Genomic DNA, 18015 nt, shown 5'->3' on the forward strand with positions numbered 1-18015 from the left:
GGGTTCCAAATCAGAAAGCCGTTTCAAAACGCACGGCCTTCTACCTGCCACACATACAAAACACAACATTGACGTATTCATTTCCAAGCAACGGCGCACTGATGGGAATTTTGTGCTTGAGAATCATGGTTAGGATCTAAAAAATAAAATAAAAATAAGCCTCGCCAGAACAAAACCTAGGCTCAATTAGGAAAGATTGGTGGCCTTACTAAACGCAAAACAGGAAAAGTTTTTACCCTGCAGATTTTTTTTTTCAAACTATAATTTCAATCAGCAACACGCACGTCGCAACATGGCTCAATAAAATACACTTGAACCTTTGAATCCAATTTGTTTCACTTTTTTTCTTTTCTTTTTTTATAAATGCATTTGCCTTTTTTTGTTTTGATTTTAAAGAACGTATGCATGCGTACACATTCACCATTCAAGTTGAATCACGCTTATTGTGACAAATTTGTTCACACGTATCGGAATATGACTCCAGACTTTCGAGATATATGGTGAATCAAATAAAATTGAAAAGAAAAACACACCAAACATAAAAAAAAAATAAAAAAAAAACAATCCAACCGTACCTTGTAGTGTAATTATGGCATTTTGTTTTATAGCATGTTCATATTTCGCCATCTGAATTGAGTTGCAACACAAACATGAGCTCCAAGCAGAGAGTCGTTTGGGCGTTTTGCTCTCGAACGACAAACTGAAAGGAAATGCGAATCCGCAACTCAAAAGGTTACGTACATCAAAGAAAACCACGTTAGACAATACTCTGGAAAAATATTTGTTCTCCTTTTTACAATTTTGGAGGGGGAAAAAAAAAAGATGGATTTTGACGGTCTGAACTACAAAAGGGGAAAAAAAATGCGATTCCATCTATTACCACAGCCACATTTATGGAAAATATTTATAGCACCAGTGTTGTGTACAATAGAAGTAAAAAAAAAAAAAAGAATTACTGCAAAAGGGTGCAAAAACATATTGTGGCTCTTCACCTTCAAAAAGGTTTTTTTCTTTTCCCCTCCAAGTAAATTATTTCAGACGATTGCAGTTTAGTGGACTGGTATGCGATAGTGTGTTCCTGTTTTTGTTTTGCCCTCACAAACTAGACGTTACTCTACAACTCAGGTTTTTAAAAACGTTGCTTTTTTTTCATACACTGGGGCAATTCAACTTAAAAAAAAATGCACGCATTCTCCACTCATTTCATAACTGCATCCAAACAAATTTGAGAAAATCCAACTTAGAAAAAAAAAAAAATCCCAACATCTGGTCTTTCAACAAAATATAAAGACTAGCGCACGGGATTGCAGTTGTTTAACGCAGCAATTATGGCATGTTTTTCTTTTGGTTTACTTTTCTTTTTTTTATTAAAAAAAAAAAAAAAAAGAGTCAGTCTGGCCGGACAAACGCACATGCACAACCATTCAGACGCCACCAACTATCCAGTATTGTTGCTGAAAAGCAGGTTGGTGGAAGGAGCACAACTGAAACAAAGTGGTGAGATCGCAGAACTGCAACACGTTCGAAAATGCTTTAAACGGATATCTGCACCACATGGCATCACTCAAACACACAACTTTTTTTTTTCCTCCATTAGCGTATTTAACTCATTTTTTTTGGTTGATCTGATTGTTGATTACATAAGCATCGAGTTAGTAAATGAGAGGGGAAAAAAACAAAACCAGTTATGTGCGTGTTTGGAGGAGCAACGGAAAGCGAGAAATTAGCCTATGTTCCGTTTTGTGGCTCTTGAGATGAACCTGAATAACAGCTGGTAGCGGTCGCGTCGCCAAACCTCTGCCAGTTTGCCCACTACGAGTCCTGAAAGTCCACTGCGAAATGAAGAACTCAAATGTTGCTGCTGCCTAGAGGGAAAAGCAGGTACTTTTCAAAGGTCGCCTTCACATCTGAACATTTTCACCATTCTTGCCAAGTCTTATGCTAAGTTCGCACCAAATCCATTGCGAGCGGTTGAGTTCTGGCAAGCGGGCACGGTTGCGTGCGAGGCGTCGCGGATGATGCGTTTTTTTCAACATAAAAAACTGCGGCTCATAGCCTGGTGCGGCTTCTATATAGTTTTTTTTCCCCATTCTTTTTTTCCCTCTTTTCTAAAAAGAGCGGCTGCGGTTTATATACAAGTGCACTTTATAGTCCAGAAATTGCGCTAATAAAACAGAGTTCAAATATTTGATTGCATGAATTAAAAAAAATAATAAAAATCTTGGGTTAACGCTTTAATTTTGACAACCCTAATATTTGTTCATTTTTCTTTATCAGCTGTCAAACTTTACCAAAGACGACTATTGTTTCCATTAGCTTCAGCTCAGTGTCCGCCACTTGAATGCGTTGTCAAAACTTTTTTTTCCACTGTTTGCTACTAGAAACGCTGTCGTCATCGTCACAAAGCAAAGCCCTTCCCCAAGAACGCAAATGAGCTGTTCACGTTGTGGACACCTCGGCGGTAAAACGCCAGCGAATTAAGTGAAGCGGAACGCTCCAACGGATTTGGTGCGAACGTAGCATTAAGTCCGGTCACTTGCGTCTCAAGACAATTCTTAACGAGGCTTACCTGTACACGGAGATCGAGGGAACAAGGGCGTGCAGAGTGTGTTTTGCCACCAGCACTCGTCGTCCTGGTTGCCACTTCCTCCCTGTCCACTTCTATTTAACAGAGGGAACTAGACACAAATGGGACAGAAGCGTTTTGTAAGCGCGAACGCTTGCATCGCACGTTTTGGCGCAGTTCGAGGGAAACGACTCACCTCTGGCACATCTCGGACAAAATCGTACGCAATCCCGTATTTGGGGATTTGACCCGCCGCCGCCGCCGCTACACACAAGCAGTTGGGTTTTTCCACCGGGGAGTCTTCTTTTTGCAACGGAGCGACTGAGGTGTTCGTCTGCCCACCTGCAGGTGAGCCGCCGTCTGCCGTTTGGCAGTCCAAACATCTTTCTTGCTCAGCAATTGGAAGAAGGACACTTGGGCCTTCTTGGGAATCCAGAGAGGTCTGGGCACTCTTCTCCATGCCAGACTTCTTTAATCTGGGCAGGAATTTGCCAGATTCCAGTTCAGACTTCCCATAATAGGGGCCTTCGCATTCTGCGTCCTCCTCTAGTGGTTTGAGATCTGCTTGAGGATCATCGAAGACGTCCACCGGTGCCAGGACGGGGAAACTGGCCTCCTCTTTGTCAGTGTCAGCCTCCGAATCGCTCACTCCTCCAGGAGACAACTCCGAGGCCGATATTGGTCGGAAATGAGTCCGGGGGGAAATGCGAATGGCCCTGTACTGCGTTTGGTTGATGCCGTAAATTTGCGGGCAGAAGGCTTCGCTCTCCGAGTCGGAGCACAGAATCGATTTGGGCTTGAAGCCCGGACTGAAGGAGGCCATGTCCTCGGGCTCGAAGGAACACTCCACGTGGAGAACTTGAGAGAAGGGATTGCTCAGGTCGAAGGATGCAAACGGGTATTCTAAACGCCGCTCTTCGCCGCGCAAGCCGTCGTAAGATCCCAGCAAGTCTTCCCGGAAGATGAAAGAAAATCCTTTGTTGAATCCATCCCGGCTCCCTGCGATGGCATGCTCGCTTTGGCCGAAGGACACGAGGGGCCTCCACAGGCGCCGGTGTCCCGGAGCAAAGCAGCTGCCCTTGTTCACCAACACATCTGCGCCAGCGATGGTGAGCATCTCCGAACGCGAAGCAGATGCGGCGGCAGACGGCAGCAAGCTGTGCGGAGAATCAGTTGGCGGCACGACAGCCCAATTCTTATCGCAACTCAACGTCTTGAACTCTCCGTACACGCCACCGATGATGAAAGATGTACTGTCTTTATCTGATCTCAAGTCCCACGGCTTGGACGGAGTCATGTAATCCCCGGCGCCGTCTAATTTGGAGATTTTGTTTTTGGACAAGTCCTGCTCTTCGTTCTTGCCCTCCCAGAGGTGATACTCGGAGCGCTGCACGGCTTTTTTCTGAGGTGCCTCAAGCGGAACGCCTTTGGCCTGCACCTCCAGGCAGCCGCCACAGTAACCACCCGAGTCTTCGGAAAACACCTTCTCGCTCATTTTCTCGCCACCGTGCCTCGACGCCGCCAACTTGGCCTCGCCGACCGCGGACCAAATGTCTTTGATTATTCCTGAGCTGTACTCGCCCCTTTGTTGGTTCGTGTTATCGGGGAAAACGCTCGCGCTGTACTGCTTACTCTCGTCCTCTTCCAATGCTATTCCACAAAGGGACTCCAATTTGGATTTTTTGGTGTAAGTCGCACAGGATGCTGTGCAAATACTCGCCTCCTCACATTTGCGCCCGGAGTCCTCTTGCAAGAAGTCCAAGATTTCATCCTCGAGATATGTACCAGAAATAGGAGGGACGATACAATCCATTCCTTCAGTGCCAATGGAAGCCGCCGCCGATTCCTCTGCTGGAATATTCCCGTGCTCGTTGTCTGAACGAGTCTCTTCTGAATGCGACCATGGACTGCACGTGCGCGTCGAAAGGTTGGAGCAATGTTCAGTTTCATCAAAGGCACTGTTTTTGGTCCATATTAGCAAACGAGACTGTTTATTAGCGTGCGGGTCGAGGCAGCTACTGGGATCGGCATTGCTTTCGTGAGCGGCAGAGAGCGAGTCGCGGGGAAACGAAAAAGTGGGACTGTCGTACTGCAGCTCGAAAAGAGAGAAGCCAGACGAGTTCAAACCAGACGAGTTCAAGCCAGACGGCTCGCCGGCCGTCTCGGGAACTTGCGGCTCCGCCACATTTGCGGATAGATTGCGCAGGGTGAAGGAAACACTATCAAGGAGCGGCGAGAGTCGAACGGGTGAGTCGCCCAAGAAGCTCTCTCCGTCGATATCGTCCGAAGTAGATGGCGAGAAGCAACCCCAGACTTGAGCCATACTGTGGAGATCCTCCACGAGGAACCCGTAAGATCCCGACGCTTCCTCCAAGTCTGCCCTTATTGCACTTTTCCCTTGCTGCTCGAGGCCGTCTAACACTAAACAAGATTCTCTTTGCTCTTTGCTTTTCTGTCGAATCATGCTGAGGATCCGACTCTCTTGTAACGAGTCTGAGGCACTAGTATCCAATATGGATTGATAAATATCAACTTCATAGAAGTCGGTGAATTCTGGCAGATGCTCGTCATCTAAATGTCCACTATCCTCTGGCTGAGGGCAGCTTGAGGTCCCAATGAGTTCCACCACCGCCTCCTCCTCCTCCTCCGCTTGGCCGGGCGCTTCCACAAAGTGGCCGTCGACAAACGAGCCCGCGGCAAGGTATGTCCTCGGGTAGTTCTCATTGGCAACACAGATTCCCTGGATTCTTTCTGGCAGCAGCGCCACGTCAACTGACGAGGCAAAGTCTTCCGGGGAGCCGACTTTGCTTCGATACTTTGTTTCCAGCTTGCTTTGCTTGCTGCTAAAAGGTACAAAATATTCGGTGATGGGCTCAGTGTACCAAAGTGGCTCCTCCATGTATTCCTTTGCGTTTCTGTCCTCAAACCTCATCTCGTTTGCTTGCGGCCAGACCGGATCTTTATAAATTTCTTTAAGGGATCTCCTATTCTTTTTGTAAAGCTGCGGCGGTTTGCCCACCCCCCCTGTGTTCCGTTGCGCCTCTTTGTCAACAGCCTTCAGTTGAAGCTTCAGCTGTCCGCTATTGCGCTGTCTCTTATTCTTCCCGGCCTCTCTGGATTTGTGCCTTACCCTAACCGCCTTGCTTCTGAACGACTTGTCACCCTGGTTCCCACTTGAGCTCGAGCCCCCCTCGCTCGAGCCCGAAGACCGCGATCGGGCTCGATATTTGCCCTCGGACCTGTGTCTTGCTTGTCTCTTGGAGTGGACCGCGTTCTTCTCCTCCGCCGCCGCGCCGCCATGGTATCGGTTCTCTTTCTCCTTCTTACTTCGGCGCTGCTGGCCTCTCTCGTTTGGCGCGGCGGTGACAGTGCCGCACGCTTCGGAGTTGCGCTCCTTGGCAGCCTCGCATTCGCTGTTGCAATCTTTTGGGGAGGAAGTGTCCGTGCTGGTCTGTGGAGCGGCCGAGGATGATGAACTCGAGTATGCGCAGGCCTTGGCTTTGTTCCACACGGTCATGATCTCTTGGAGACAAACAGGCTTCTCGGACAAAGGCGGGAAGGCTTCATAATACCTGAGTCACAATTTTTCACAAGAGAGGCCATCAAACAACCATACCAGTTTTGACATGGAAATGTTCGTGATGCGACTTACATTTCCACCTGGTCCTTTGAAGAGGGGGAGTCAACTCGTTCAGGAGAATGAGCGCCATCAGACTTTTTTTGGATCTGTTTTTCCTCTGTAGGACAACAACGTATAACATTTATAGACACAGACACACACATACATATACTATCTTGCAAACAGAGCCAAATTAGCTGCAGCAACATAAAAAAACAAACCTTTCTGTTTGTTTTGAATGTCCCTAAGTTTGGAGCAAAGCTCCTCAACCAGGCTTTCAATTCCAGAGTTCTGAAAATGGAAGAAAAAAAAAAAAAACAACATCATCATCAGCAGTTAGGAGAGTCGGCTTCATTGGTGTTAAACGTCCAAAGACTTGTGGCTTCATCCAAAACAAAGAATTAAAAACAGAGGCCCAAAACAGCCGACTTGCAAATACGGGGCCTTTGGCGTGACTGTGCTTCATTTACTTACGTCTTCAATAGCTTAGTAACTTTCGAGAAAACTAAAGTTGAACTCCAATAACTGTTGTGACACAACTTAACATAACAAACTTAACTCTTTCTTTAACCAGAAAATAATATTCCTTACCATTCCCCTTCAAAAACAAAAACATTAAAAAAAAAAAAAAAAAAAACACCTATGTTTGCTCTTAAATCATTGCGCTAATGCCGGTCAGCTGACAGCCAAATGACTGCTGCAATCCCACGTTGCATGTGCCAGTTAAAAAATAGACAGCAGTCCAGTCGTGAGGGCTTGTTGTCGAGACTCAACCCCCTTCAACCCCCCCCCCCCCCCCCCCCCCCCCCAGTACCCCTTTAACTTTGTGCGGTGTCATTATGAACTCAGCGTACGCAGCGTAGCCTGCTGTGGCTTTTATCGTCATACATAAAGCGCTACTAAACTTAGCTCCAACCGCCTGACCTACTGCCATGAGAGACCCAGTGGCATGACCAAAAGCGCCATGAAAGTTCAAATAGGTCAAGAGCAAGGCGTTCCGTAAGCAGCGCTTACTTCATCAGATGCAGAACGAAGACATTGCACCGCCGCTTGTTTCTTCATTTCCTCCAGACTCAGGTCGGTCACTCCCTTCTTCTTCCCCTTGCCCCACTTCTTCCCAGTTCCCTTCTCCCAACCCAAAAAGATGTCATTCTCCTGTCAAACAAAATGTTGAATAATTGAGAGCCTGCCAAGACGTGCAACACATTAATATTGTGATAAAACGTTACTTGAAGGTAGTCCTGCAGGTCATAGTCGTAGCTGTCGTGCAGGAGGAGGCTGAGGACATAGCGGGTGTAAATCATGGCGTCGATCCCGCACTTCTCCAGCTCCTGGCCCAGCCAGCTTTGCACTGGACCAAGCGACTGGAGCAGGGACATCTCTGAAGCGGGCAGCGGGGCCACGAGCGGGAAGGGGCAAGAGAGGTTCTCTGGAGGAGCAGGACCGTCCGAATCGGTGCTGACGGGACGCATGAGACCTCAGGTGTTTGTTATTCTCCGGTGGACTGGCATCGCGGTGAGTTGTTTGTCGAAGGCAGACGGAGGGCGAGAGGGAACCTGGAACCTCTGGAAGGTGGCCTAATCACTCCAGGCGGGTGCGCTGAAGGGCTTCCATGTAAGGAGGCATGTGGGATTACTTTTCCCCTTTTTGGTTGCTTTTTAGCAAAAAAAAAAAAAAGGGCGATTTTATTCGTCAGGCATGGCTTATGCTGCTGATGGATCTCAGCTGCGCAACAAAACACAACAAGTGTTTGTGTCACACAAAGGCGCCCATGTTGCGGCAATCACTTCACCAGCGCCACCTGAAACACAGCGAGCAGACGTTGTCAATGGATCGGAACATTTCTTGGCTTGTTTTCAGCAATGAACATATTACAAAACGACTATTCATAACAATACACCCTAGAGGCAGACAAGCAATTTGGATATTCAGTTGAATCGAAACTGCAAGATCATCTAACCATTTAAACCGATTATGGAACCCAACGTGGAAACATGCGTCCAAGTCAACCACCCAACAGTGACACCGCCTTAGTCAAAGATGAGATTGTGATGCTTCCTTTGAAGGCAAGTGGCAGGAAAACACTTGCTGTCAAGACCATGTGCTTTGGAGGCTTACATCTGGTACATAAGAAGAAAACAGACGTTGCGCTGTTGTGATTTGCCGGTGTGGCTGTCAATCAATTAAGGCCGGATAGGGGTTACCCATTATGAGACATCAAAAGGGCAACGCTAAGAAGCTTAACTGTGTGCACCGGCCCGACACTGTTGCATGAGGTTCAGTTAAGTTACCTTAGCTGGCTGGCCGAATCAATAATTGTGTGCATGCTGAGGGGCGCGACACATTTCCACATTCTATGTCTCCCACTTTTCCCAGAATTCTACATTAAAGTGAAAGAGGCATTCAGTAAAAAGTTTGACTATTTTCCCCACTGAATTCAAACTGTTAAGATGATGGCAGTAACTACTTCCCACATCCCTGAAATTCCACAAATGTACAAATTCATGCAATATTTCATGTATTCGCCTCCACATTTCTTGACAAACTGAAACACTTCCTTCAAGAAATGTCTTTTTTGGTGGGCTCTCCAATTTTCAATTCAAGTTATGAAGAGATAATTCACATATTTAATCACCTTGTACCATCTTAATTTCAACTAATCGATTGATATAAAATTTGGGTGTAATGTATTCATTTTTTAGCTCTAAAACATGTTTCAACTACTCAGTGGAACACTCGTCCAAGTGTTTTGGGGGCGGGGGAGTATGGGACTGAAATGTAATATTTTATTCAGCTCGCAGTTGATTTCAACTTTGTACAGCAGACAGCCACAGTCCCCAAATCAAAGCAGTTGTTCTTAAATGTGCAGTTCTGACCAAGTTTTTGCTCCAAATGACATCTTCAAATGTGTCCGCATTCGTTTGCACTCAAACAAGGTTAGCTGGACCACCGACCTTTAATGTTAGCTCAGCAGCTAATCACGTTGCACATCAAGCTAGCTCGCCTCGTTCAATCGGGCAAGTCCGATGAACAACACCAACGTCACTCCCGACAACTATGCGGCTACTTTCGCGAACGCGACATTTTTTTTTTTGCTTTCACTTTGCCGTCTGTCCGGCGATTGACTTGTTCGGTGCGCGGTGACATTCGAGCTCCCGAGCGCAACCGTCAAGCTAGCAAGCGCCGAACCGCTGACATTAGGCCAAGTCGTTTACTTGGAAGAGGGCACCGCGGCATCTGAAATGTTGGGAGAGGTTAAAAGTGAGCGATCCGATCGCAACGCCAGCTTCCAAGTGGTGTCGTTATTGCGGGGAGGAGGAGGAGGAGCTGCCGCTGCTCGTGGAAGGCTAACCGTTGAGGACTTGACAGTTGCTCTCTTCAAAAATGTGCGCCATGTCGTCACACAGTTAAAAGCGAGCAACGCGCGGAGAATAAAAAGAACCGACAACACACAGACGACAAGCCGCCCGACATACCTGCGAGCGGGCTGAAGAGGAGAGCAACACCGAAAGGGGAGCGGCTACTTGTCGCTTGCTGCCGTTCCGAGCTTGGGCTCTGGAATCCGCTGCGGTAGCATAGCGTATCATGGACGCCGACAGAAATGGCGCTGTTTTCACGTCCAGTGCCACTTGAGCGGCGACGGGGAAAATGACGACATTCGGGCTCAAGCGGGCGAAAGCGCGGCCCGTTGACTGCCAGCGAGCGCCAGAGCCACAATGGCCGTCACCGGCAGTCAGTTTCACTCAGAGGACGGCGCTGCATGCGCCACCTCCTGAGTTGGTATCTAGGCAACGGGGCAAACCTCCGCTGTCCTGTTACCAGATACGGGCTCCTTCCGCCAGGGTATTGCATCAGAAACACAAGTAGTACGCTAAACTCCGGTTATTTACATTATCTGAACCGCTTATCCTCACGAGGGTCGCGGGCGTGCTGTACCCGATCCCAGCTGCCTTCAGGCAGTATAATAATAATAAAAAAAAATAGAATAAATATTAATAATTAATAATTATTTATAAATATGAGTAATTAAAATATAAATCCACTGTCACTAGCTAGAAGAGAATTTCTATTTTTTTCAGACAATATAATTTAAGGGAAATTAGTTATGTTTGAAAACCAGTTTCCTCTTATTTTTAATTTTTATTTCTGATCTCATCATTTTTGACACAATGGCTGTCGCACAATAGTATTTGTCCTCAGAACTCTAGTTTCTAGCAAGCATTGTCACTCAAAGAGAGTCATCTGGCGGTTCAGGTAATTATTTTTTTTTTTTCGGCAGGTGTGGATGACTACCTTGCCTGTCAAGCGGCACACTTCATGTGACCTTTTGGGCCACAATGAGTCAAGGCCACGTGAGTCAATTGTTGTCGCTGTAAAAATGATCCCCAAGCCAAGGTCTCGTGTGGCGAGTTACCAGGGTAACTAGAGTAGCTATTGACTCGTGCATCTGATCCGGATCTGCATCTGGAGCCCTGCAGCCAAAGGTCAAACAACCTTATTGATCACGAGCAGCACACACAGATGCGTGATGATGAGGACACATGAGCTTTGTCAGTCAATATCTGCAAAACAAAATCACTCAAGTCCAATGGATCGCAATGATTTTTTTTTTCGTCTATTAAGCAGCACAGTACTGCCAGTGTTGGAACGTTCACTTTCAAAACATGTGTGAGTTAAAACGGTCCATTTGGAGCAGATGGCACAGTTCAAGAGTCCCCGGTAATCCTTTCGGAGGAATTTTAGAGACGCAGACCAGTCGGTCTTATTCCCTAGCCGAGAAAATATTGTAAAATATCCACACAAAAGAAATGGTGTGATATCATTTAACATTTTCAATTCAAATTTGACACGTGTCAAGTTACTTCTCCACCTTTTTTCCATGATTATTTTTAATAATTTTTGTTTTAAAATTCTATAGACTAATCCAGCCATGTTTTTTTTTAATTTAATATTTGTGCATTGGGTAATAAACGGCCGGACTTTGGACTAAATTACTCCAGGAGCATACGATGACTCTGCATTAAAAAGCCAATCAATTACGACCCACTGTCATCAGTGGCTTTTTATTGAACAAAGCAGCCAGTTAATCATAACTGCTTCACATCTTACATCCACTCAGACATACACGAATGTTTGTCACTTCCCCTTTGAGGTTATGATAATCCTGATAGAGGCTTAGTTGTCTTATTTCACACTTTCTCAAGTCTTGTCATGTGATTCCCACGAATAAGTGGGCCACTCATTCAAACTTCATTGCCTTTAATTACGTCACGGTCATTCAAAGCAGGAGGGGAGATTATGTCACGTGGTGCACAGAGGACACGTTATCAGGACATTCCAGCCGTGCGTGTTCTCTCGATGCAAAACTTTGTGATGAAACCAGCGGAGTAACGTCACTACGATGATGTCACGCCCGCGGCGTTGCTGTGAAAATCCAAATTGGAGGCTTTTTGAAAAGTTCCTCAGTTAATTGCACGGCAAGACGGCCTGCTGTATGTGGGTCAAAGGTGAGCGTATTGCGAGCTATGTGTGCGGCCTTTGTGTCGGTGCGCCACCCTTGAGAACGGTCTCGAGTTGACCTGAGTCAGACTTAAGGGTCAATTTTAGGACTCAGGCCTCATACTAACCTGTTATTTTGCACCAGCATTTTTTTGTAACGGGGTGTTCCCAAAACACAAAATATTAACAGTTAGAGTTGTTATTGGAGCTAACTTTACCACAAGCAAGCATAGATTTAGTAAATATTTTCAAAAAAGATGCTTTATGAAGTTTCTTGTCTCTTCCAGCTGAAGTTTTCAGTCAAACTAAAAAAAAAAAAAAATCCCATCTTGTGATTTGAAAACGATCACATATCTCAGCCTTTCAGGCCGCTTGATGAAGCTAATTAGCATCTAAGCTCCGTTGCTATCACCTTTTAAGCAAACTGTGCACCAACACATACCCACTGACAACATCACAGTACTCACAGTCTGATTTCAGTTATCCTCTGTATAAAACGACTAATTTGAAAGGAGTTGAGACATCGAACCGACTTTGATACGGTTCTGTCTCATATGCTGCCCCCTGGTGGCAAAATCAGGAACAGCAGAAGGAGAAGCAACTTGACTAGCTTAATTTTTGTCACAGTAACTCCAAGATTGGCTTCGAAATCTTTTAATTGGCTTGCAAATACAATATGTGACTTACTCCAACTCTTGTTATAATATCAAAACGAAATCGTATCCTGTTCGACAGAACGCCTCCGTCATGGCAGCTTGATCGGAATGTGCGGTATGTGCGGAAGCGCCGGAACAAGGCAAGCAGTCAGCTGAGCAAACTGGTTGAAGGCGAAAGAAGCTGGCACACCCGCCGGCAACCCGATTGCCTTTGTTTTCCAAATGACAGGACAAACAAAGTGACACGTGTCAAGTCACTCAACCAACAACGACTTTAACACTCTCATAAAAGCTTTGTGGTATCATTTTACACAATGAAATACTCATACAGGGATGCAGAGAGACTGGAAGAGTTACAGAAAGGCAGAGTCTTCCTGTTGTGGTCACCTTAATACCAGTCAAACCAAGGCATTGCGCGCGCACACGTAGGCGCACGCGCGCAGAGTTGGAGAAAGGGTCAGGTTGGTGACTTCACAAGCCGATTAATTGTTTGGTGATGTGATGAAAACTGTGTATTTGCCGATAGAGGGCAGCACAGGCTTACTCAAGAATGTTTATAGAGCCGAAGTCTATATTTGACATCTTAAAAATCTTACCGCACATAATCAAATTAAAAAATATAAGGTGAAATAATCTTGCCTGATTTTACGCCCACATTTAAGAGCAAAGAGTGTTGTTAAGAACCATGTCAAATTGTAATGATTTAAAAAGAAAAAGAAAATCAAGTAAAGGAAATGAGGCATTAAAATAGTGCTGAATCAGACTTTATAAAATCCTTCTTCCTCACTCTGCCGCCTTTCTCCATGCAACGTGCGTGCACTCACGGCCGACAAAGAAGCGCTCTGACGCTAATGCTACGTTCACACCGAATCCGTTTGAGCGATCCGCTTCTCTAAATTTGCTGGCGTTTCACTGCGGAGGTGTTCACAATTCGCTCACAACGGAGGGGCTTCACTTTGTGTCAACGACAACATTTCCGGTAGCAAACAAAGAAAAAAAAAAGTTTCGACATTGCATTCAAGTGGCCGACGCCATGCTAAAGCTAATGGAAACAATATGGCTGTCTTGGTGAAGTTCAACAACTGTTAAAAAAAACCATACCAGTTACGCCAAGCTTCACTTTTTGCGGCTTCACTGTTTCTCGGATTTTTCAAAAATATTCAGAAGAAAATAAACAAAATTGTTTTGAATAGATGAGTTGACTCGGAAGGCTTTGTTCACACTCACAGGCACTAATAGAGGCGTAAATAAAATCTGGTCTCCATTAACCGCAAAAACTGAAAGATCACTGTATAATTTAGCATTAAGCTAATGGACATATCTTAAAACGAAAAGGTTTGCTAAAACATTTTATTGTGTTCAAATCATACTGTTGACTGTTGCAGTGTGTGTTACCTTCAAAACTTGAAGCAGCTCTTTCACTATCAGGTTCTTGACCTCATTCTTGTTCAGAGTGTCCTTCTTCGTCTCTTCTGCACTCATGTATTTGTCAAAGAAAAAAATGACCTGCTGCAAGTGGGTTTGATTTTCATAAATTTTGGGGAAGAAACGACGAAGTTGCGGGAGAGGAGTTGCAAAACATCAGGTTAATCTGGTTAAAGTTTTTCTTTTTTTTTTTATTAGAGGTATAATAAAATGGAAATATGACATTTTTCATATGAAAAAGAATGAAACAGATGTTCAATGTATATACAGTTTTGAGCAAAGACTTTCTTTATGGTATTTACTTATTGCTCAGTTTGAGGGGCACATTTTTTAAATTGCTCTTTATTTTCAAAGATGGCCATCTGCTTCAGTTTACCTGCACAAATGAAAGCTGAAGTAAGCGAATCAGTTACAATAAAGAGAAACTAGTTGAAATGTCACAAGCGTTGTTTCCACTTCCTGTCACTGACCCGCCATTCACGGCCACAGATATCACACACACTTTCTACTCGCATCATGGCCCGGAAATTGTGTGGCATCAACGCCTGCTCACAGCTGGAAAAAAGTCATCAGTTCTCGAAATCTGCTCTTATGAGCCCATTTGAATAGTAAATAAGACATTTATTCACAAAAACTTTATCAGGTGAAATTTCAAGATGAACAAAAACATAATTTCCTTTTACTTTTTGAGTTTAGTACACCAGGGGTAGGCAGCCTTTTGTTTTGTTTTTTGTGTGTCTCTCAAAACATTTCGTAGCTATGTGTGTGACACATCCTGCGGCAACATTTATTGAGCTTTATTTGACCAGGAGCTGGCAAAACATCTTAAAACGTAGAATATCAGAAGAAAACAGAACATTTAATGCTATTTGATAGACAACAAGACGGATAAAATTGATAAGATATAGGTAGATAGCATGCTAGTTAGATCGCAAGATAGATAAATAGCATTATAGCTAGATCGCAAGCTAGTTTGGTGCCATGAGAATCAGATAGCAAGCTAGTTTGGGAGCAAGATAGATAGAACGTGGGCTAGTTTGGTAGCAAGCTAGTTTGGTAGCTAGATAGCCAGATAGTAAGCTAATTTAGTAGCAAGATAGCTAGATATCAAGCTAGTTTGGTTGTAAGATAGCAAGTTAGTTGGGTAGCAAGCTAGCTAGATAGCAAGATAGCGAGCTACTTTGGCAGCAAGCTAGCTAGATAGCAAGCTAGTTTGGTACCAAGCTAGCTTGGTAGCAAGCTGGATGTATGGATAGATAGATAAATCCAAATGGCTTTTGAGTATTTAAGATGGTCGACCCCTGATTTAGATAAGGTACAAGGTGTAACAGTTAAGCAATTCAAAACGTCTTTACATACGACATATGCAGTAGTAAGGACCAAATCTTCTGATCCCGTCCTCAGCCATTTTGCTTCATCTCCACTTGCTCAAAGTAATCGACGGATTCGTACACGACCACCTGACACTGAAATATAGATACAAGTCACACATGACCTGGCCCGTGACCTTTCACCTTTCTGTCGGAGCTGGACTCACCCACTGGGCCGAGCCTGCGGAGGAGCCGCCGCTACTGCGTTTGTCCGCGTCGGCGGCGTCCGAGTCCAAGTGGGGGCTCTCGTAGATCACCCGGCTGACTCCTCGTCACACACACATAAACGCAGAGCTGATTAGTAACACCGATAACCCCCCCAAAAGAACGATTTATCCTCACTCGGGTTTGGAGCCGATCTTGGCTGTCTTCGGCTAGTAGGCGGGGTACACCCTGAACTGGTTGCCAGCCAATCGTTGGATAAGTAAAATAGCACTCTATAGTATTATACTTTATAAAATCATATCATCGTAACATAATTAAACAGAACATGATTAATTAACTGCAGCTGCTTCTGGTGTAGCACAATATGGCCACCGGAGGCAGTATAATATGGACACATCAACGTACAGGGAGACAGTGACAAACTCCTGCAGTAAAAATTGTGGTTTTGAACAGTGGGTAAAGACTATATGTATGTGTGTATCATTATATTATCTGTCAACATGTGCTGCTGCCTCCTTTGTGTTAAAATATTCGTTGCTTGCTGCGTTTGAACACTCTATGGTGTTTGTCATTAGGTTTGACCATTTGAAGAATATTCACTAAGTATCTGCCAAACTTGTGAAGTGAGTTGAGTCAAACAAGTCAAAACAACTGCAAAAAAATAATCAGGTCACTCGTATCTCAAGGCATCGCTGTAAAAATATGATGAGTTATAATTTTACACTTGCAGTCATTTGGAGGGAAACCAAAACTACCATTTGGCTTACACAACAAAAAACAAGTTTCACTTCTGTTTTGCTTAAAAGATAAATAAAAATCATACTTTTTTTTTTTAACTCACCTTTTGTCCGTTTCAGTTTCCAGATGCAGGCGAGCACGAAAAGGATCAACAAAGCCGAGGAAAGCCCGAGTGTAATCCAGAGAGAACTTCTCGACTTATCTGTAACGTCCAGCATGTGGAAAATCATTTTCTGAACAAAAGCAAAACAAACTAAAGCAAATTTGGTTTTAAGTCTTGGTTTGTCTACCTTCTCCTGCAGTGCCATTTGACCTTTGGCGCCTTACTGTAATGACTGTACCGTTCCCCTTGGCGTCCATCAGAACCGGGATTTCCACCGTGGCCTGGCACACGTATGTGCCCGAGTCCTGTGGTGTGATGTTTGGCCACTCTAAGCACGCACAAAACCCGGCACATTTTTGCCGAGCCGGCTCTTTATAGGTTGTTGTGTTTTTCAGCCATTTGAGTTTGACTCTGGTGACGTTTTTTGTCCAACAGCAGCGGATTCTGGCCGGCTGACCCTCGAGGACTTCAATGTCAGCACTCTGGCTCACTCGGAACGTGGATGCATCAACTGCAGGCAGCCCAAAAACTGTTTTGGAAGGGTCAAATTCTGAGTAGACGGTGATGCTCAGCCATCATGAGGCAGGTTCAACATTTTCTTTTCAACATTGCTCGTACTTACTCCGTGATGAGAGCGCGCAGTGGGAGGCAAGGAACAGACAGCTCAGCAGACGCTTCATCTTTCCACATGCACTGAAAACAAAATTGGTCTCACGACATCCTCTCGAAAATCCTCCCACCGCTTACGCAGACATTGAGAAAGATGACGACTTGGCTTTGAGGACAAGTGAGTCAACACTTAGGGGGGGTTGGGTGTAAACACAAAATTTATAGCCAAATGTGAGGTCCGTATAAGACTGAACAATGAATCAAATTCAAATGGACTTTGCAATGTTGTAGAATGCAATTTTCAAAAAGTTACGGATGATATATTTTAGATTATGTAACATCTAAAGGAGGCACAACGGCCTCGCAGTGCAGAGGTTGTGGGTTCGATTCCGGCTCTGGCCTTCCTTTGTGGAGTTTGCATGTTCTCCCTGTGCCTGGGTGGGTTTTCTCCGGGTACTCCGGTTTGGTCCCACATTCCAAAAACTTGCATGGCAGGTTGATGGGATACTCTAAATTGGCCCTTGGTATGTTTGGTTCTGTGTGCCCTGTGATTGGCTGGCAACCAATTTGGGATGTAACCCGTCTACTGCTCGAAGACAGCTGGGATAGGCTCCGCACCCCTTGTGAGAAGAAGCGGAACAGATAATGTCCAGATACGTTCAGTGCTATAGAAGTGGAATCCGCATTGACATACTCATTGTTTTGTGAAATATAAAAAGATGAAGCCACAAATTTGCATTTTTCTTGTAATCTATAATCTACCATGCATGTTTTTGGAATGTGGGAGGAAACCGGATTACCCGGAGAAAACCCACGGGGATGTCGATTGTGGTTATGTAAAGCCCTTTGAGACTGTCTGTGATTAAGGGCTATACAAATAAAATTGACTTGACTTGAAATGAAAGTGAACAAAAGCATTACAACAAAATATCTCTCTTTGACACACCACAATATTTAGAAAATAAAACATTAACATGGTTTATTCATTTAATTTTTTTCAAGTTCGGCGGGCCGGATTAAAACATTTAACAGGCCACATGTGGCCCCCGGGCCTTAGTTTGCCCACACCTGGTTTATTGTAATACAGATTAATTTATTCTTTTTTGTTAAAAATACTGAATACCTTGAAAACACAATCACATATTTAGTCGCAATGTCATTTTTGATGGGGGGGGGGGTCTGTAATATTAATTTCTATTTATGTCAATTTTCAGTCAGTTGCTATTTAATTGGACGTCAGTTCTTGCTTGCCGAGTGCCGCCAAC

General features: G+C 44.7%; 1 protein-coding gene and 1 pseudogene across 2 annotated transcripts; both read right to left on the reverse strand.

Annotated features, from left to right (window-relative positions):
* Positions 1-1692: 1692 nt before the first annotated feature.
* On the reverse strand, positions 1693-9947 carry kiaa0232 (KIAA0232 ortholog). The gene is made up of 8 exons (XM_088292795.1): positions 9662-9947; positions 7415-7986; positions 7200-7340; positions 6407-6476; positions 6219-6303; positions 2763-6138; positions 2570-2678; positions 1693-1865 (listed from the first exon to the last, which is right to left on the reverse strand). Exons 2-8 carry the CDS (start codon positions 7655-7657, stop codon positions 1849-1851), a joined length of 4041 nt encoding a protein of 1346 aa, XP_088148921.1. The 5' UTR covers positions 7658-7986; positions 9662-9947; the 3' UTR covers positions 1693-1848.
* Positions 9948-14804: 4857 nt separating this feature from the next.
* On the reverse strand, positions 14805-16888 carry LOC148339067 (uncharacterized; annotated as a pseudogene). Its single transcript, XR_015842917.1, has 5 exons — positions 16764-16888; positions 16329-16652; positions 16142-16249; positions 15303-15403; positions 14805-15231 (listed from the first exon to the last, which is right to left on the reverse strand). The product of XR_015842917.1 is annotated as an uncharacterized LOC148339067 (transcript).
* Positions 16889-18015: the final 1127 nt, after the last annotated feature.

The sequence above is a fragment of the Idiotropiscis lumnitzeri genome, chromosome 4 (genome assembly GCF_059441095.1).
Source record: "Idiotropiscis lumnitzeri isolate Australia: NSW breed Sydney's pygmy pipehorse chromosome 4, RoL_Ilum_1.0, whole genome shotgun sequence".
NCBI lineage: Eukaryota > Metazoa > Chordata > Actinopteri > Syngnathiformes > Syngnathidae > Idiotropiscis > Idiotropiscis lumnitzeri.